Source organism: Pantherophis guttatus, chromosome 1 (genome assembly GCF_059756535.1).
Source record: "Pantherophis guttatus breed Tessera chromosome 1, ASM5975653v1, whole genome shotgun sequence".
Lineage (NCBI taxonomy): Eukaryota > Metazoa > Chordata > Lepidosauria > Squamata > Colubridae > Pantherophis > Pantherophis guttatus.
This window is the reverse complement of record NC_142063.1, coordinates 347,677,771-347,696,859: the sequence shown is the minus strand read 5'-3', so window position 1 is coordinate 347,696,859 and position 19,089 is coordinate 347,677,771. Positions and strand designations below refer to the sequence as shown.

The following is a 19,089-nucleotide window of genomic DNA, read 5'->3' as shown; positions in this document are numbered from 1 at the left end:
GCCCAATTGAGCTTTTGAGCGCATGGCAATAAGGCCAAGCGCTTATTTCAGGGTTCAAAAAAATATAAGACAGGGTCTTATTTTCGGGAAAACATGGTAGATAGATAAATAGATAGATAGATAGATAGATAGATAGATAGATAGATAGATAGATAGATAGATAGATAGATAGATAGATAGATAGATAGATAGATGATGGATGGATGTTTATATAGATATAGATAGATGAGAGAGAGAGATGATGGATGGATGGACATACAGATAGACAGATAGATGACAGATGGATGGATTGATGGATACATAGATGATAGATAGATAGATAGATAGATAGATAGATAGATAGATAGATAGATAGATAGATAGATGATGGATGGATGTTTATATAGATAGAGATAGATGAGAGAGAGAGATGATGGATGGATGGACATACAGATAGACAGATAGATGACAGATGGATGGATTGATGGATACATAGATGATAGATAGATAGATAGATAGATAGATAGATAGATAGATAGATAGATAGATAGATAGATAGATGATGGATGGATGTTTATATAGATAGAGATAGATGAGAGAGAGAGATGATGGATGGATGGACATACAGATAGACAGATAGATGACAGATGGATGGATTGATGGATAGATAGATGATAGATAGATAGATAGATACCCTGTTTCCCACAAAATAAGAACATCCCCTGATAATAAACCCAATTGGGCTTTTGAGCGCATGCACCCCAAAATAATAAGACCTCCCCAAAAATAAGGCCAAGCTCTTATTTTGGGGTTCAACAAATATAAGACAGGGTCTTATTTTCGGGGAAACATGGTACTACCCACGTACTATGGCTGTAGTATTATTTTTTAAAAAAATCATTTAAAAATGTGTCACAAATATCACAGACTGGCACAGAGTCAGCCAGATGTTCAAGACTGAATTTGGCGTTTTTGTCTACTTATTGAGTCCTTTCCAAGGCAAATCTGGATGTTTGACAGCGTTACAGATTTATATTATTGTTTACATTATATTATTGTCGATAATATTTATAATATCATCATTATTCTGTTGCTTTGCGTGTACCCTGACAGCTTCTGCACTATAGACAAACTCCGTGTGGGTCTGATCACACTTGGCGAAATGAAGGATTCAATCCGCATAGCCAATCAGGCCAGGAGGGCCCACCTGACCTGAAACACCCACCCCCCAATTTATTGTGACCCACAAGTCAGCCTCAACTGGGCTGACGACACGCTCAAACACGGATTCACTTACGGGACCTTCCTCGTTCCCATTTTTTTTGACGGTTAAAACTTTGTCTTCATCCTTAACCTGGGGGGGGGGGAGAGAGAGAGAGAAAGAGGCAAGGTTTCGATCGGTGGGCACGTCAGAAGTGTGTCAGAGCTGCATGCACACACGTGTGAGCGCACACCGCTTGGTACGTTCCGTGGGCGTTCCCTGCTTAGCATGGGTCTCCCAGGAACGCGAGGTGTTAGGGAATGGCTATTGCCTAATTGGTTGGGTTGGCAATATATATAAACCATCAATGCATGTTTGCAGTCAAAATGTAATGTATAGCTTTAAGGCTGTAAGGCTGTATTGCATCATACTGTATTCTGATTGGCTAGCTCTGTAGCCAACGTGCTTAAGAGGAAGCTTGAATCATGGCTTATTGTTCTTATTACATTATTATTGCTACCTCTCCTCCTCTCTGCCTGTTCTCTCTGCATGATCACTGCTTGATCATTGCTACTTGTTGTTTTTCTACTGTTTTACTGATTGTTTTACTACTGTACTTGTTCCTGTTTGCAACTCCAGAAAGAACTGTTTTATTGCATATGACTACAACAATGGGTAAGAAGACTTTGTTCTTGGAATATCCCTGGATTGACAATTTAACTATCTTTATCTGTGTATGACCTGGATTGTTTATTGGACTTTGCTTTGCTTTTTTCCTAAAAGTAAAAGACTATCACAACTCACTGTCTCAGTATTGACAGTGCTTATTCACAATCACTCTCAGTCATTTCTCATGTGCACAACCTTGCTACTTAAGGGTTACTCTGTGCATATTCCTTAACACAAGGGGCTATAATGGCCCACCTGGAGGGGGTCCTGCTTTGACAAGCACTGACAGATCCAATTTGCAGGAAGGGTTTCAACCTCACCCCTGGGGTCCCCAATGCAAGGAAAGCCTGCCAGGAGATTTGAGCAGGGAGGAAACTGAGCCAGCCACAGCTGGATTCACAGCTGGATTTCTAGGAAAATCTCACCCGGCAATACCGGTTGACTCAGCTATTTGGCCCGTAATTGTGGTTCACTAGTCAGGTAGTCCTCGATTTACAACAGTTCGTTTAGTGACCGTTCAGAGTTTACGATGGCACTGGGAAAAGGTGGCTTATTTTTTCACACTTACGACCGTTGCAGCATCCCCAGGGTGACGTGATCCAAAATCGGACGCTCGGCCACTGACTCGTATTTATGACGGTCGCAGCGTCCTGGGAGGGTCACGGGATCCCCTTTTGCGACCTTCTGACACGCAAAGCCCATGGGGGAAGCCGGATTCACTTAACAACGGTGTGACTAACTCAACAACGGCAGGGATTCCCTTAACAACGGGGGCGAGGAAAGTCGTAAAACGGGACAAAGCTCACTTCACCACTGTCTCGCTTAGCAACGGAAATGTTGGGCTCGATTATGGCCGTAAGTTGAGGAATACCTGTAGCCCACAGCAGGCAAATTACTGGAGCTTGCTAGTATCATTCCTGACCAATATTTCATTTAAAGCTTTTATTTAGACCGAAGAAGGGTTTAGAATGTTATTTTGCTGTTCTATTTTCCTGCATCTTCATTTTTCTTTTGGAACCAGGGGCCTTAATGGCTTTGCAAAGATTAACAGATTCGGAAGGGACCTTGTAGGTCATCTAGTCCAACCCCCAGCTCAAGCAGGAGACCCTACACCAGGAGGGGGAGGCTGGCCGTAGCTCCTGAGATGATCACTCATAAAAGCTTCTGCTTTTGAATAAAAAGTGTGAGCCGAAAAGGTGTTACCAGGCTCTTCCCGATTTTAATTTAATTTTATTTTTTTGCAGCTGTGTTTAAACGTTATCAAATTTGCAGTTTGCAGAAAATTACGCGGGGAAATTGTGCAGAGGATGTGATCAAAGCAAACCGCGGGAAGCTTTATTCACACCCTGCGATGAACCCACAACATGTTATTTGAAACCCGGACGGTGAATAAAATTTGTGGGGTTGTATTGCAACACAACAATTAGACGCTCCAAGAAGCAGGAGCCTCATTTGGTCAACAGGGGCCCTGGCTAAAAGCAGTCCTTGACTTACGACCGATTGCTTGGAGTGGCCGTTGCAATTTATGATGGGTCCCCCCAAAATGGACCTACTATGACCCGGATATGAAGATCTGACACCCACTACGGACCCCCCTCAGTGGCCGTGTGATCTCATTTTTTGGCACTCAGCAACTGGCCTGCATTTAAGGGCCCTTAACTCCCAGTTTCTGGCAAAAAAAAACAACAAAAACCACCCATTTGGCACAATGGATTTGTTTAACGACTGAGGTGGAGTGGAGTGGAACGGAATGGAACAAAATAGAGTGTAGAACAGGACAGCAGAACAGAATGGAACAGAACATAGATTAGGAATAGAATAGAATAGAATAAAGAATGGAGTGGAGTGGAGTGGAGTGGAGTGGAGTGGAGTGGAATGGAATAGAATAGAATAGAATAGAATAGAATAGAATGGAATGGAATGGAATGGAATGGAATGGAATGGAATGGAATGGAATAGAATAAAATAGAATAGAATAAAATAGAATAAAGAATAGAATGGAGTGGAGTGGAGTGGAATGGAATGGAATGGAATAGAATTAGAATTAGAATTAGAATTAAGATAAAGAATAGATTAGAATAGAATAGAATAGATTAGAAATAGAATAGAATAGAATAAAATAGAATAAAATAGAATAAAGATTAGAATGGAGTGGAATGGAATGGAATGGAATGGAATGGAATAGAATAGAATAGAACAGAATAGAATTAGAATTAAGATAAAGAATAGAATAGAATAGAATAGAATAGAATAGAATAGAATAGAATAGAATAGAATAGAATAGAATAGAATAGAATAGAATAGAATAGAAATAGAAATAGAAATAGAAATAGAAATAGAAATAGAAATAGAAATAGGGGAGGGGGAAAAGTTGGAAGGGGGAGGAGGAGGAGGAGAGAGGAGAGGAACAGAAACCGAAACCTGGGACTTGAAGGGACCTTGGAGGTCATCTAATCCACCCCCTTGCCCAAGGCAAGAGACCTTATGCCATAACACCGAGGTCTACCATGCCCTGGAGCAAAATGATGCCCCAACGGGTACAGAAGCCGAAAGCACACTCTGAGCCTCCCCAAAGCTGGAATTCAGGGGGGGGTGTTATTGGTGGGGGCGGGGGGTGATTTTTCAAGAGCCCCCTGCAAAGGTTACCAGCACCTTTCCTAAAAGTGGCTGAATACCACTCTCCCCAGGTTGCCCACCCTGAGAGCATCCGTGGGGGACCCACGCGACGAACGGTGCAAAGTTCCCGCGCAAAGGAACTCCCACCCACCCAAAAAAAAAAAAAAAAACAGGCACACAGCCCCCCCATGCTTTGCACACAACCCCATAATTCACAAACGAGGTGCAGTTAGTGAATTCAGAGAGCAGATTCTCGTGCAAATTATTCTCCCAGATTTTTTTGGGGGGGGGGGGCTAGGAAAAGCCCTGGAGGGAAGGGCTGCCCCTTGGCCCAGCAGAGTTTGGAGAGGGGAGGGGGCTCTGGACTGATCCAAGGCCAATCAGAGACACACACCCCCGTGGTTGTTGACAGAAATAATCCAGAGCTGGAGGGTCTCTGGCACGCCCGATGCCGCCGATGGGCCAGAAGCCCCTTCCCCCTTTTCTGCATGCTCCCCCACCCCCCACCCCCGGCCCCAGGTTCACTGCAACATGTCAAAGCGTGCAAGGGAATAAGTGGGGTGGGGGGAGTGAGAAATACTAGCAGGCACACAACCGAGGGACTTCCCTTCTGCTCCCAAAAGGCAAATCGTGATGAAAACGCCATGGTGAGAGGCGCTCAAGAGCTGGCAATCTGAAATAACAGAAGGAGAGAGAGTTGGGAGAGGGAGCTTGGAGGTCCTCTAGTCCAGCCCCCACCTCCCCCCACTGGGCCGAGGGGGAGATCCTAGACCAGGGCGTGGCCAATTTTGGGAACTTGGAAGACTTGCGGACTTCAACTCCCAGAATTCCACAGCCGGTGGAGGTTGTCCAACCTTGGCCCCTTTAAGACTTGTGGACTTCAACTCCCAGAATTCCACAGGCTGGGGAATTCTGGGAGTTGAAGTCCACAAGTCTTAAAGGGGCCAAAGTTGGATGCTTTTTACCCTAAACCAGTGATGGCTAATCTTTTTGCCATCGCGTGCCAGGAAGGAGGGGGACGGGGGAGGTTCGCGCACGCACGTGCCCACACCCATAATTTTATGCACCCCGCCCTGTGCATGTGTGCCCAACCTCCCCTCCCCCCTTGCTCCTGGCCCGTTTTTTTTTGTCACCTGGCTCCAGATCCTCTCTGTGCATCTGGGGAGGGCGAAAATAGCCTTCCCCACCTACCACCAGGCCCTTCGGAGGCAGAAGACAGCATGTTTCCCTACTTCTGGTGGTCCCAAAAGGCCTGAAAATCAGGTGGCTGGCACGCACATGCGCGCCAGAGCTGAGCTGGCGTGCCCACTGATATAGCTATGTGTGCCACCTGTGGCACGCGTGCCATAGTTCGCCATCACGGCCCTAAACCGTTCCGAAAAAATGGATGTCCAATTTCTTCTCGGAAACCTCCAATGATAGAGCTACCCACACCTTCTGGAGGCAAGTCCTTCCATGGATGGATTAATTAATTAATTTACACCATAAGAGAAGTGGAAGAGACCTCGGAGATCTTCTAGTCCAGCCTCTCTGCTCGGGCTGTCCAACCTCTTCTTGCAAACCTCCAGGAATGGGGCACCCACAACTTCTGGAGGCTTCTGGAGAGTAAAAGAGGCTGCAAGATCTGGTCTGGGGATCCTGGGCTTAACCAAGATCCACCATCAGGAGAAAGTACAGTAGTCCTCGAATTACGACCACTCGTTGGGTGGCTGTTCGAAGTTACAACCAGCACTTTAAAAAAAAAGTGACTTATGACTTCCTGGTGCTTGCATTTACGACCGTTGCAACATTCGCAGAGTCACGTGGTCTAAATCCAGCTGATCTGGCAAAAACCGACTCATATTTATGACGGTCGCAGTGTCCCGGGGGGGGGAGGGGTTGTCGTAACTTTTGCGACCTGCAAAGTCGATGGGGAAGCCAGACCCGCTTAATCTCCATGTGGTTCACTTAACATCCAGGGAAAGGGAACGGACATAAACGAGGGACAATATTCGCGCAACCGTGAAATTCGGCGTGACTTAACATCTGTCTCGCTTAGCAATGCAAATTTGGCTTCCAGCTGCAGTTGTAAGTCGAGGACTACTTATAACACACTCAGGGGTCCTATTTCAGTCCAATATCAAACTGCTATCTGAATTTTAGGAGACAAAAAAAAATAAAAATAATAACAATCCTAATTTTGTAGGCTTTGCAACTGTCATCTCAGTTTATAAACACAACTGCAAATACCCATTACAACACTTGCCACAGCTGGCAGCCTCTGGAGAACGGCTTCAACAAAATCTTCCCAGCACAATTTCTTCCATTTTTTTTACAACATTTACAGAAGTCCTCGATTTACGACCGTTCGTTTAGTGACCGTTCGAACTTACAACGCCACTGAAAAAAGTGGCCGAGGACCGTTTTTTCACACTTATGACCGTTGCAGCGTCCCCCAATCAAAATTCAGACACTTGGCAACTGACTCGTATTTATGACAGTCGCAGCGTCCCGTGATCCCCTTTTGCGACCCTTCTGACGAGCGAAGTTCATGGGGAAATCCGTATTCGCTTAACAACCGTGTCACTAGCTGAACAAATGCAGCGGTTCGCTTAACAACGATGGCAAGGAAGGTCGTAAAAGGGGGGAAAAAACTCACTCCTCAGCTATCTCGTTTAGCAACGGAGAATTTGAACTCAATGCTGGTCGTAAGTCGAGGAATGCCTGCACGCACCCAAAAAATCAACGGTGACAATATTCTCTTAAGATCCTCGCCGTCTGAACCATTCCTAACTCTACTTTTCCACCCAAAATTTAACTCTGCGCTCCCCCCCCCCCAACCCCAAATTTCCTTCTGGGCTACACATATTTTCATCACAACCTCTTCGTCCTGTGCACAACTCAAAATGCACACTTATAATTAAATCCTTGTGTCTTTCCGCCTTTTTGTAAATTTCTTTTGCTGGGAGATAGATCAGCTCTCTCTGGCCAGCCGAATCATATTTCCAGCAGTGGGAACAGCTGGAAACTTAGCAAGGATAATAAATGAGGCACAGGTGGACGTCGGTAAATTAACAGCTGTTAACCAGGTTAACCTCCCCAGGAAACAAAATACCCAACCCATTATTTCAATGGGGGCTTGTCGGGCTACCTAACCAGGAGAGTTGGCCGGTTAGGGGGCTGCCGGAGTAGGGGGGCCATGTCTTGGCATTCACCCCGATTGCAAAACTGGCAGCTACACAACTTCCTACCAAGCCCATGATCGCAAACCGCCGGTAGCTCCTAAACTGCTTTTCGGGGGCCTCCCAAACTATCTTGAAACCGCAGGGCCGAGGATCTAAACGTCAAGTGCGAAACACACCGTTTCCTGCCGATTTTCAACAGAAGGGAAAACATCTTTTTTTTTTGGCGAGAAAAAGCGTTCGTTGAGAGCTGCGTTTTCTGATTGTTGAGATGTCGAAGATGGGTGGACTTCAACTCCCAGAATTCCCCAGCCAGCAAAGCTGGCTGGGGAATTCTGGGAATTGAAGTCCACCCAAGTTGAGTGACATTGCCCTAAAAGAGACCAGCCAAAAATGCTATACTCTATCCGCTTTGCTAAAACAAATATTAGAACTGCCTCCCCTTCCCAATTTTGGGAGGGGGGAGTTGCTCCCAGACTATTATACAGAGCTGGGGGCTATGTCCAAGACCTTCCCCATTTCCTAAGGCTCTTTTGCTGGCCTTCCTGGATCCACCTGCTGGGCTCTGGCCACCCTGTTTCTCCACCGCCTGGCCAACAGCCCAAGGAACCTGGCAGGATCTCCACTGTTTAAGAGAGTAGGTAACTCAGGGATCCTTCGGATCAAAACTGGACTCTTCAATCCCCGAGAGGCAGGGTGTTTTCTGACCGACCGGATCCCTTCCTGTGTTTGCAAAGAGGTTATTCTGAGAGGCTGACGCAGGTGCCCCCATTGGCTGGCAAACACTGGCATTGCTTAAGGTCCTAAGCAGGGAGGTGAGGAGAGCCACAAACCCTGGTGGACCCTGCTTACCTCACTTTCCCAACCGGCGGGCACGAAGGAGCTGCTTTGTAGGGAGGCTTAGTCACTGGCGGTCCTGTCCAACCTCGTGCCCCATGGCTATGGCCTTTCAACGCCAAAAAAGGCCAGACGGACTCAGTTTAACTGGGCTCTCTTTCCATCCCTTTCTCTCCAAGATCCGAAAGAACCAGGAATGGATCGGGAAAGACGCTGAAACCCGGAGCCGAGGGATACAACCAGGAGGAAGCCAGAGGCTGATCCGTGCCCTCTCAAACTATCACAGGGGAGCCCCGACCAAGACAGGAACCCCAGGATCACCCCCCCCCAACCTCCAGCCACAAGGGCAACTTCGGGGGCCACAAGCTTTCTCTTCCACCAAAGAGAAGAAAGGAGAACCAACGAGGAGAGGTGAGCGTGTCTATTCTTTGTCCCCACCCCACGCCCAGAAAACCACACTCCCTGCCAGCACGGAAGGTGTGCCAGGGGCACAGGTGCCCGTCAGAGGTCTAGAGTCCGGGCAGAGCAGAGCAGAAGTCAAAGTTTCCGTTAAAACAAAAAAGGGAATCACAGCCCAGAAAAGTTTGCCAAACTCCGTGCTCCGGCTTTTCAGACCATCGTGTCCAAACCGCCGATTGCCGGGGTAGGGCAGGGGAGACCGGGAATCCTTACCGAGCGCTGGGGGGGCCGAGGCCCAGAGGCGTCTGGGGAGGTAGAGGCAGACCGGGTGTCCCGGCAGGCTTCGGCCAGAGAAAGAGCGAGCGAAAGGCGATAGGGAAAGAAGGCGAGGCCCCAGCGAAAGGACAGCTGAGCTGATATGGACCGGCTATTTTTAGGCGTGAATGTCAGGCGGGTACCGAAGGAGGGGGGGTGGGTCGCGCTGCCCAGCTGCCCCCTGATCTCCGCCCAGAACAAGCTGGGCTTTGACAAGCGTGTGTAGAGGGGAAGGCAGTTAAAGGAAGAGACGGCAGCCTCCGAGTACGAGAGAGGAAGTGATGTGGACGTCTGGCAGCGGTGAGGAGCCGATGGCCTCTCGGCGCCCTGCAGCGCCTTCCTTGACATCTCACCCAGCAGGACGGTGCGATGCGCATGGGGCCCCCCCCTCCAAAAAAAACAAACCAGGGAGCAGCAGTGGTGGGGTTTCCTGCCGTGCGCACCGAGGCCCGAACCGGCGACGGTAGCAGCTTCCTTCCTCGCGATTGGCGGTTGTGGCGGGGCCGTCGTTCGTTCTTCCCGTTTTCCTGGGGCTTCTCCCCAAAAAGCTTCCTCCATCCACTTTCGAGAAGAGGCCGGACAGCCACCTGTTCCTGAAGTGGTATATGGGTATATTTGGGGGGGGGGGTTGGACTAGATGACCTCCAGGGTCCCTTCCAACTCTCTCGTTATTCTGCATTCTGTAAATGAACCGGCAGGGTTTCGTCCCGCGACCGAAGCAATATCAGGGAGTCCTCGGATTACGACCACAGCGGAAGCCCAACATTGACGCTGCTAAGTCAGAAGTTTCTTCGGCGAGTTTTGTCCCGTTTTACGACTTCTCTTGCCGCAGCCGTTAAGGGAATCACTTGCCTTTGTTAAAGTTAGGGTTAACTCCCGGAATTCCCCAACCGGGAGGGGGAGGAGGGGGGGAGACTTCAAATCCCAGAATTCCCCACATTTTAAAGTTGCCGAGATTCAAAAGGGGTGGCTAGATAAAATCATGGGGGGGGACAAATCCAGCAGCAGCAGCAGCAGCTCCCCAATAATTGAGTGAAGCCCCCTCCTCCAAAGAGCCTCTGAGATCCCCGAAGACCCCGGAGGTCTGGTCTCTGTCCCCAGGCCAAAACGGCTGAGCGCCTGGGCTATAATTAGGCCAATGCAAGGCAGGAGGCCAGGGCTGGGGGTCCGGGCATGGGGGTGGGGGAGAGCAATGGGTGGGCCTCTCCAAGCAGCCCCTCCCTCCTCTGGCCAAGGAGAAGGCCTGCTCTGCAAATGCAGGGGTCCCTTTTCCTCTTCTGGGGCCCACTGGGTGGGCTCAACTGAAGGAAGCACTGCTCCCCCCACCCACCCACTGATCCCCGTTTCTGCTTCTCCACAGGAGTTCCAGCAATGGACTTTATGGTTTCTATTTATCGCTTTTAGAAATAACTCAAAGCAGGCGGCTTCTTTAATGTTCCTTTCTCCTATTTTTCCCTCAACAACAACCCTGTGAGGTTCGGTTGGGCTGAAAGAGAGGGACTGGCCCAAAGTCACCCAGCTGGCTTTCATGCCTAAGGCGGGACTAGAACTCACCATCTCCTGGTGATTGGCCCAGAGTCACCAGCTGGCTTTCATACCGAAGGCGGGACTAGAACTCACCCTCTCCTGGTGATTGGCCCAAAGTCACCCAGCTGGCTTTCATGCCTAAGGCGGGACTAGAACTCACCCTCTCCTGGTGATTGGCCTAAAGTCACCCAGCTGGCTTTCATGCCTAAGGCGGGACTAGAACTCACCGTCTCCTGGTGATTGGCCCAAAGTCACCCAGCTGGCTTTCATGCCTAAGGCGGGACTAGAACTCACCCTCTCCTGGTGATTGGCCTAAAGTCACCCAGCTGGCTTTCATGCCTAAGGCGGGACTAGAACTCACCGTCTCCTGGTGATTGGCCTAAAGTCACCCAGCTGGCTTTCATGCCTAAGGCGGGACTAGAACTCACCCTCTCCTGGTGATTGGCCCAAAGTCACCCAGCTGGCTTTCATGCCTAAGGCGGGACTAGAACTCACCGTCTCCTGGTGATTGGCCCAAAGTCACCCAGCTGGCTTTCATGCCTAAGGCGGGACTAGAACTCACCATCTCCTGGTGATTGGCCCAAAGTCACCCAGCTGGCTTTCATACCGAAGGCAGGACTAGAACTCACCGTCTCCTGGTGATTGGCCCAAAGTCACCCAGCTGCCTTTCATGCCTAAGGCGGGACTAGAACTCACCCTCTCCTGGTGATTGGCCTAAAGTCACCCAGCTGGCTTTCATGCCTAAGGCGGGACTAGAACTCACCGTCTCCTGGTGATTGGCCTAAAGTCACCCAGCTGGCTTTCATGCCTAAGGCGGGACTAGAACTCACCCTCTCCTGGTGATTGGCCCAAAGTCACCCAGCTGGCTTTCATGCCTAAGGCGGGACTAGAACTCACCCTCTCCTGGTGATTGGCCCAAAGTCACCCAGCTGGCTTTCATGCCTAAGGCGGGACTAGAACTCACCATCTCCTGGTGATTGGCCCAAAGTCACCCAGCTGGCTTTCATACCGAAGGCGGGACTAGAACTCACCGTCTCCTGGTGATTGGCCCAAAGTCACCCAGCTGCCTTTCATGCCTAAGGCGGGACTAGAACTCACCCTCTCCTGGTGATTGGCCTAAAGTCACCCAGCTGGCTTTCATGCCTAAGGCGGGACTAGAACTCACCCTCTCCTGGTGATTGGCCCAAAGTCACCCAGCTGGCTTTCATGCCTAAGGCGGGACTAGAACTCACCGTCTCCTGGTGATTGGCCCAAAGTCACCCAGCTGGCTTTCATGCCTAAGGCGGGACTAGAACTCACCATCTCCTGGTGATTGGCCCAAAGTCACCCAGCTGGCTTTCATACCGAAGGCGGGACTAGAACTCACCGTCTCCTGGTGATTGGCCCAAAGTCACCCAGCTGCCTTTCATGCCTAAGGCGGGACTAGAACTCACCCTCTCCTGGTGATTGGCCTAAAGTCACCCAGCTGGCTTTCATGCCTAAGGCGGGACTAGAACTCACCATCTCCTGGTGATTGGCCCAAAGTCACCTAGCTGGCTTTCATGCCTAAGGCGGGACTAGAACTCACCGTCTCCTGGTGATTGGCCTAAAGTCACCCAGCTGGCTTTCATGCCTAAGGCGGGACTAGAACTCACCCTCTCCTGGTGATTGGCCCAAAGTCACCCAGCTGGCTTTCATGCCTAAGGCGGGACTAGAACTCACCATCTCCTGGTGATTGGCCCAAAGTCACCCAGCTGGCTTTCATGCCTAAGGCGGGACTAGAACTCACCGTCTCCTGGTGATTGGCCTAAAGTCACCCAGCTGGCTTTCATGCCTAAGGCGGGACTAGAACTCACCCTCTCCTGGTGATTGGCCCAAAGTCACCCAGCTGGCTTTCATGCCTAAGGCGGGACTAGAACTCACCGTCTCCTGGTGATTGGCCCAAAGTCACCCAGCTGGCTTTCATGCCTAAGGCGGGACTAGAACTCACCATCTCCTGGTGATTGGCCTAAAGTCACCCAGCTGGCTTTCATGCCTAAGGCGGGACTAGAACTCACCCTCTCCTGGTGATTGGCCTAAAGTCACCCAGCTGGCTTTCATGCCTAAGGCGGGACTAGAACTCACCGTCTCCTGGTGATTGGCCCAAAGTCACCCAGCTGGCTTTCATGCCTAAGGCGGGACTAGAACTCACCCTCTCCTGGTGATTGGCCTAAAGTCACCCAGCTGGCTTTCATGCCTAAGGCGGGACTAGAACTCACCGTCTCCTGGTGATTGGCCTAAAGTCACCCAGCTGGCTTTCATGCCTAAGGCGGGACTAGAACTCACCCTCTCCTGGTGATTGGCCCAAAGTCACCCAGCTGGCTTTCATGCCTAAGGCGGGACTAGAACTCACCGTCTCCTGGTGATTGGCCCAAAGTCACCCAGCTGGCTTTCATGCCTAAGGCGGGACTAGAACTCACCATCTCCTGGTGATTGGCCCAAAGTCACCCAGCTGGCTTTCATACCGAAGGCGGGACTAGAACTCACCGTCTCCTGGTGATTGGCCCAAAGTCACCCAGCTGCCTTTCATGCCTAAGGCGGGACTAGAACTCACCCTCTCCTGGTGATTGGCCTAAAGTCACCCAGCTGGCTTTCATGCCTAAGGCGGGACTAGAACTCACCCTCTCCTGGTGATTGGCCCAAAGTCACCCAGCTGGCTTTCATGCCTAAGGCGGGACTAGAACTCACCATCTCCTGGTGATTGGCCCAAAGTCACCCAGCTGGCTTTCATGCCTAAGGCGGGACTAGAACTCACCATCTCCTGGTGATTGGCCCAAAGTCACCCAGCTGGCTTTCATACCGAAGGCGGGACTAGAACTCACCGTCTCCTGGTGATTGGCCCAAAGTCACCCAGCTGCCTTTCATGCCTAAGGCGGGACTAGAACTCACCCTCTCCTGGTGATTGGCCTAAAGTCACCCAGCTGGCTTTCATGCCTAAGGCGGGACTAGAACTCACCCTCTCCTGGTGATTGGCCCAAAGTCACCCAGCTGGCTTTCATGCCTAAGGCGGGACTAGAACTCACCGTCTCCTGGTGATTGGCCCAAAGTCACCCAGCTGGCTTTCATGCCTAAGGCGGGACTAGAACTCACCATCTCCTGGTGATTGGCCCAAAGTCACCCAGCTGGCTTTCATACCGAAGGCGGGACTAGAACTCACCGTCTCCTGGTGATTGGCCCAAAGTCACCCAGCTGCCTTTCATGCCTAAGGCGGGACTAGAACTCACCCTCTCCTGGTGATTGGCCTAAAGTCACCCAGCTGGCTTTCATGCCTAAGGCGGGACTAGAACTCACCCTCTCCTGGTGATTGGCCCAAAGTCACCCAGCTGCCTTTCATGCCTAAGGCGGGACTAGAACTCACCCTCTCCTGGTGATTGGCCCAGAGTCACCCAGCTGGCTTTCATGCCTAAGGCGGGACTAGAACTCACCCTCTCCTGGTGATTGGCCCAGAGTCACCCAGTTGGCTTTCATGCCTAAGGCGGGACTAGAACTCACCGTCTCCTGGTGATTGGCCCAAAGTCACCCAGTTGGCTTTCATGCCTAAGGCGGGACTAGAACTCACCCTCTCCTGGTGATTGGCCCAAAGTCACCCAGCGGGCTTTCTTGACTAAGGCAGGGCTTGAACTCACGGACTCTTGCTTTCTAGTCTGGGAGAGCAGACTAGCTGGGTGACTTTGGGCCAATCACTAGGAGACGGTGAGTTCTAGTCCCTCCTCTCTGGGTGACTTTGGGCCAGTCCTTCTCTTTCAGCCCAGCCCTCCTCGCAGGGTTGTTGTCGAGAGGAAAAGGGAAGTAGAAAGGAAGGTAAGGTATGTTGGCTGCCTGGAGTTATTTATGGAGTAAATGAGGAAGAGGAAGGAGGAAGCACAGAAGCAGATAACAAAAAGGGGGAAGTGAATCTTTCCCAGCCGGCACAGAAGGTATTAAATATCCACAATTTTGCAGGATCTGTTTGTTTTTCCCTTCAGTGATTTGACTTTTCATTTTCACCTTCCCATCCAGGGGCTTTTATTTTATTTTAATGGTAATACACCGGCCTCGACGGGAATAAAATGGGAATTTATTTTAAGAGATAAAAGCAGAAGCTGGAAAACTCCTATGTGGAGAATTCCATGTGGAGTCGTTTTTCTTGCTTAAAGTGCAGCAAAATTGCTAGCAAACCTCTGATTTTTTGGCCTATCGGAAGATGCAGGTAGGCCTCGAATGGACCCCGGAATTATGGCCGTAGCTTGTGCTGGTTGTTAAATGACTCGCTCTGTGACCGCACCTGATTTTACTACCTCTTCTGCAACGGTCAGTAAGTGAATACCACCGCCATAAAGCATTGTGATCATAAAGCAAGTTGGGAAGCCAAGACTGCCATCCTTAAGCAAATCCATCATTGTTATTTTTTTTACCAGAAACCCAAAGTTAAATACCTTTTTGTTTATAACAAAAAAAAAAAATAGCACCCATTGTAAATTATTGTAAAACTTTGGAACTTTGGAAAAAGTTCAGAGAAGAGCATCGAAGATGATCGAAGGCCCGGAGACCAAAACATACGAAGAACGGATGCAGGATTTGGGAATAGCTCGTCTAGAGAAAAGAAGAATTAGGGGAGACATGATAGCAGTGTTCTAATATTTGAGGGGCTGCCCCAAAGAAGAGGAGAGAGTAAAATATGTGAAGAACAGTTGCAGGATTTGGGAATGGCTCGTCTAGAGAAAAGTAGAATTAGGGGTGACATGATAGGAGGATTACAGTATTTTAGGGGCTGCTACAAAGAAGAGTTGGGGGTCAATTTATTCTCCAAAGCCCCAGAAGGCAGGGCAAGAAGCAACGGATGGAAACTAATCAAGGAGAGAAGCAACCTGGAATTAGGAGAAACTTCCTAACAGTGAGGACAATTAACCAGTGGAACAACTTGCCACCAGAAGTTGTGGGAGCTCCAACACTGGAAGCTTTTAATAAAGAGATTGGACAGCCTGAAATGGTATAGGGTCTCTTGTTTGAGCAAGAGGCCCCTTCAAGCTGTATTCTGATTGATTGATCCTAGTTATGTGACTGCAGGAGGATGCTACAAAAAGCCATCAATGAAAGCTCCGAAATGTTATCGCGTAACTGCAGGAGGGGTGGCTATTGGGAGATTTTAAACAGGGGGCATAAGCAGCCTTGGGGAGGTCCGTCATAACTTCAGTCACTAAGCAAACGGTCATAAAGAGCCTTGGTGGTGCAGCAGACTAAGTGCTGTTAAAATAGCACCTGCAATTACTGCGAGTTCGAATCTCACCAGGCTCAAGGTTGACTCAGCCTTCCATCCTTCCGAGGTAGGTAAAATGGGGACCCGGATTGTGGGGGCAATAAGCTGACTTTGTATAAAAAAGAACACCGCTTGGGGGGGCCCGAAAGCCCTACTAAGCAGGTATATACAAAAAAGTATGAAGGCTATTGCTTAAAAGCATTGTAAGCCGCCCTGAGTCTCCGGAGAAGGGCGGCATATAAATCGAACCAATAAATAAATAAATAAAAAGAGCTGTGGTGGCGCAGTGGTTAGAATGCAGTACTGCAGGCTCCTTCTGCTGACTGCCGGCTGACTGCAATTTGGCAGTTCGAATCCCACCAGGCTCGAGGTTGACTCAGCCTTCCATCCTTCCCAGCTCAGTAAAATGGGGACCCAGATTGTTGGGGGGCAACAGGCTGACTCTGTAAACCGCTTAGAGAGGGATGTAAAAGCACTGTAAAGTGGTATATAAATCTAAGTGCTATTGCTTGGGAAGGAAGGAAAGAAAGAAGGGAGATGGGAAGGAAGGAAAGGAGGAAAGAAGATGGGAAGGAGGAAGTGGGAAGGAAGATGGGAAGGAAGGAAAGGAGGAAGGATGGGAGGAGGGAAGGAAGGAAGGAAAACCAGAAGGAACGAAGGGAAATGAGAGGAAGGAAGGAAGCCGTAGTGGCACAGTTGTTACAATGCAGCATTGCAGGCTAACTCTGCCCACTAACCAGCAGTTCGAATCTCACCGGCTCAAGGTTGGCTCAGCCTTCCAACCTTCCGAGGTGGGTAAAATGAGGAGCCAGATTGTTGGGGGGGGCAAGAGGCCGACTCCATAAACCGCTTAGAGAGGGCTGTAAAAGCCCTGTGAAGCGGTATATAAATCTAAGTGCGACTGCTATTTTTGTAAGTCTACCTACAACAGGGGCTCTTCTGTTCTATTTTAACACTAGAAAAGGCATAGGATAAAACCAACCATTGTGTGTTGGCGCCATCTGCTGGTCAAACAAGGGAGCAGAGGAACTGAATATGCTTGGGTAACAGAGCATGAACAAGGGGGGGGGGAATTGGGGGGGAGGGTCTCCTCCCGGCACCCCGGCTGTTTTCATGTACGAGCGTGTTCAGGCCAGACACGGCAGTGACAAATTAAAGCATTATGAGAAGTGAGAATTGATATCGCACTAGGGAGGCCACACTTTGCAAAATTGCATCCAGTTTTGGGGGCCATGATACACTAAGCCCGTGATGGTGAACCTATGGCACGCGTGCCACAGGTGGCACACGGAGCCATATCTGTGGGCACGCGAGCGTTGCCCTACCTCAGTCCAGCACGCATGTGCGTGCTGGCCAGCTGATTTTCAGGCCTTCCTGGCCCACCGGAAGTCGGGAAACGGGCTGTTTCTGGACTTCCGGAGGGCCTCCGGGGGAGTGGGGAAGGCTGTTTTTGCCCTCCCCAGGCTCCTAGAAAGGCTCTGGACCATGGGGAGGACAAAAAAATGGGCCTACCGGGCCCCCTGTTCCATCGCGTGCCAAAAGCGGGGAGGAGAGTAGAGGGGTCACACGCTCAGGCGTGGGGAGACTTGACGCATTGAATTATGGGTGTGGGCACACACACGCACAATCCCCCCCACTACCCCCGCTTTTGGCACACAACGGCAAAAAGGTTAGTCATCACTGCACTAGGCAAATGTTAAGATGGTTAGGGGCAGCGGTGAAATGTAAAATTGGTTACTACCGGTTCTGTGGGTGTGGCTTGGTGGTGGTGGGGGTAATGTGACTGAGTGGGCGTGGCCAACTTTTTTTTAAAAAAAAACTTTTAAAACCATTTTTTCTACAAACTCGAAGAAGTTGTAGAAAAAAATGCTTCTAAAAGCCTCTGACGATCCCAGCTGACTTGCCTGATCGTCAGAGGCTTTTCTTTCTTTTAAAAAAGCATTTTTTCTACAACCTTTTCGGCTGAACAGGTTGTAGAAAAAAATGCTTTTAAAAGCCTCTGACGATCCCAGCTGAGCTGCACGATCACCAGAGGCTTTTTTTTTTTTTTTTACTTTTAAAAGCATTTTTTTCAGCCAAAGAGGTTGCAGGAGAAAATTCTTTTAAAAGTTAAAAAAAAAAAAAAAAGCCTCTGGTGATCGCGCGGCTCAGCTGGGCTTGGGGAGGGGCCAGGGATTTTTGCTACTGGTTCTCCGAACCACCTGCCGCCATCGCTATCGGATCGGGTGATCCGGTCCGAACCGGGAGCATTTCACCCCTGGTTAGGGGGCTGGAGGCTAAAACAGGTGAAGAACGAACGGGTTGCTGGAACTGGGTATGTTTAGTTTAACGAAAAGAAGGATTAAGGGGGGGCAGGATAGCATCTTCCAATATTTGAGTGTTAAAATCACTTTATAAGGCCTTGGTAAGGCCACACTTGGAAATAATGGATCCACCAAGATATAAAAGAGATATAAATGCTAAAAAGAGTGCAGTGAAGAGCAACAAAGATGATTAGGGAACTGGAGGCCAAAACATGCAAAGAACAGTTGCAGGAACCAGGCATGGCTAGTCTAATGAAGAGAAGGATTAAGGGGTGACATGACAGCCATCTTCTTGTATTTGGGGGGCTGCCACACAGGAGAGAGGGGGTCCACCTATTCTCCAAAGCCCCTGAAGGCAGGACAAGAAGCAATGGATGGAAACTAATCAAGGAGAGAAGCAACCTAGAACTCAGGAGAAATTTCCTCACAGTGAGAACAATTAACCAGTGGAACTGCTTGCCACCAGAAGTTGTGGATGCTGCAACAGTCACTTGTCTGAAATGGTATGGGGTCTCTTGCTCAAGCAGAGGACTGGACTAGAAGACCTCCAAGGTCCCTTCCAACTCCATCATTCTGTACAGCTCGCCCTCGGCTTACAAGAGGCCGTTTAGTGACTCTTCAAACTTACAGGAGCACTGAGAAAAGTGACGTACGATCATTTCCCCCACTTACGACCGTTACAGCATCCCCACGCGTCACGCGATGAAAATTCAGACCCCTGGCAACGGACTTGTACTTATGACGGGGGGTCACATGATCCCCTCTGGCGACCTCCTGACCAGCAGAGTCCATGGGGGGAAGCCCGATTCACTTAACAACCGTGTGACG

The 19,089-nt window shown here is 49.6% G+C and overlaps 1 protein-coding gene across 11 annotated transcripts in view; it reads right to left on the bottom strand.

Moving 5' to 3' along the window:
• Nucleotides 1-19,089, bottom strand: part of MYO18A (myosin XVIIIA) — a 212,522-nt gene that overhangs the window by 148,166 nt on the left and 45,267 nt on the right. For 2 of the 11 annotated variants that reach the window (XM_087890429.1, XM_087890432.1), the window contains exons 1-3: nucleotides 9,136-9,248; nucleotides 5,075-5,138; nucleotides 1,277-1,335 (exon numbers count right to left, since the gene is read on the bottom strand). The exons of 8 other annotated variants lie outside the window; for them this stretch is intronic. In XM_087890429.1, coding sequence (XP_087746555.1) covers nucleotides 1,277-1,335; nucleotides 5,075-5,111 — 96 coding nt within the window. In that variant the 5' untranslated portion in view covers nucleotides 5,112-5,138; nucleotides 9,136-9,248. Of the gene's footprint in view, nucleotides 1-1,276; nucleotides 1,336-5,074; nucleotides 5,139-9,135; nucleotides 9,783-19,089 lie in introns of those variants that run through there. One more of the 11 variants, XM_087890443.1, reaches the window with a different exon arrangement.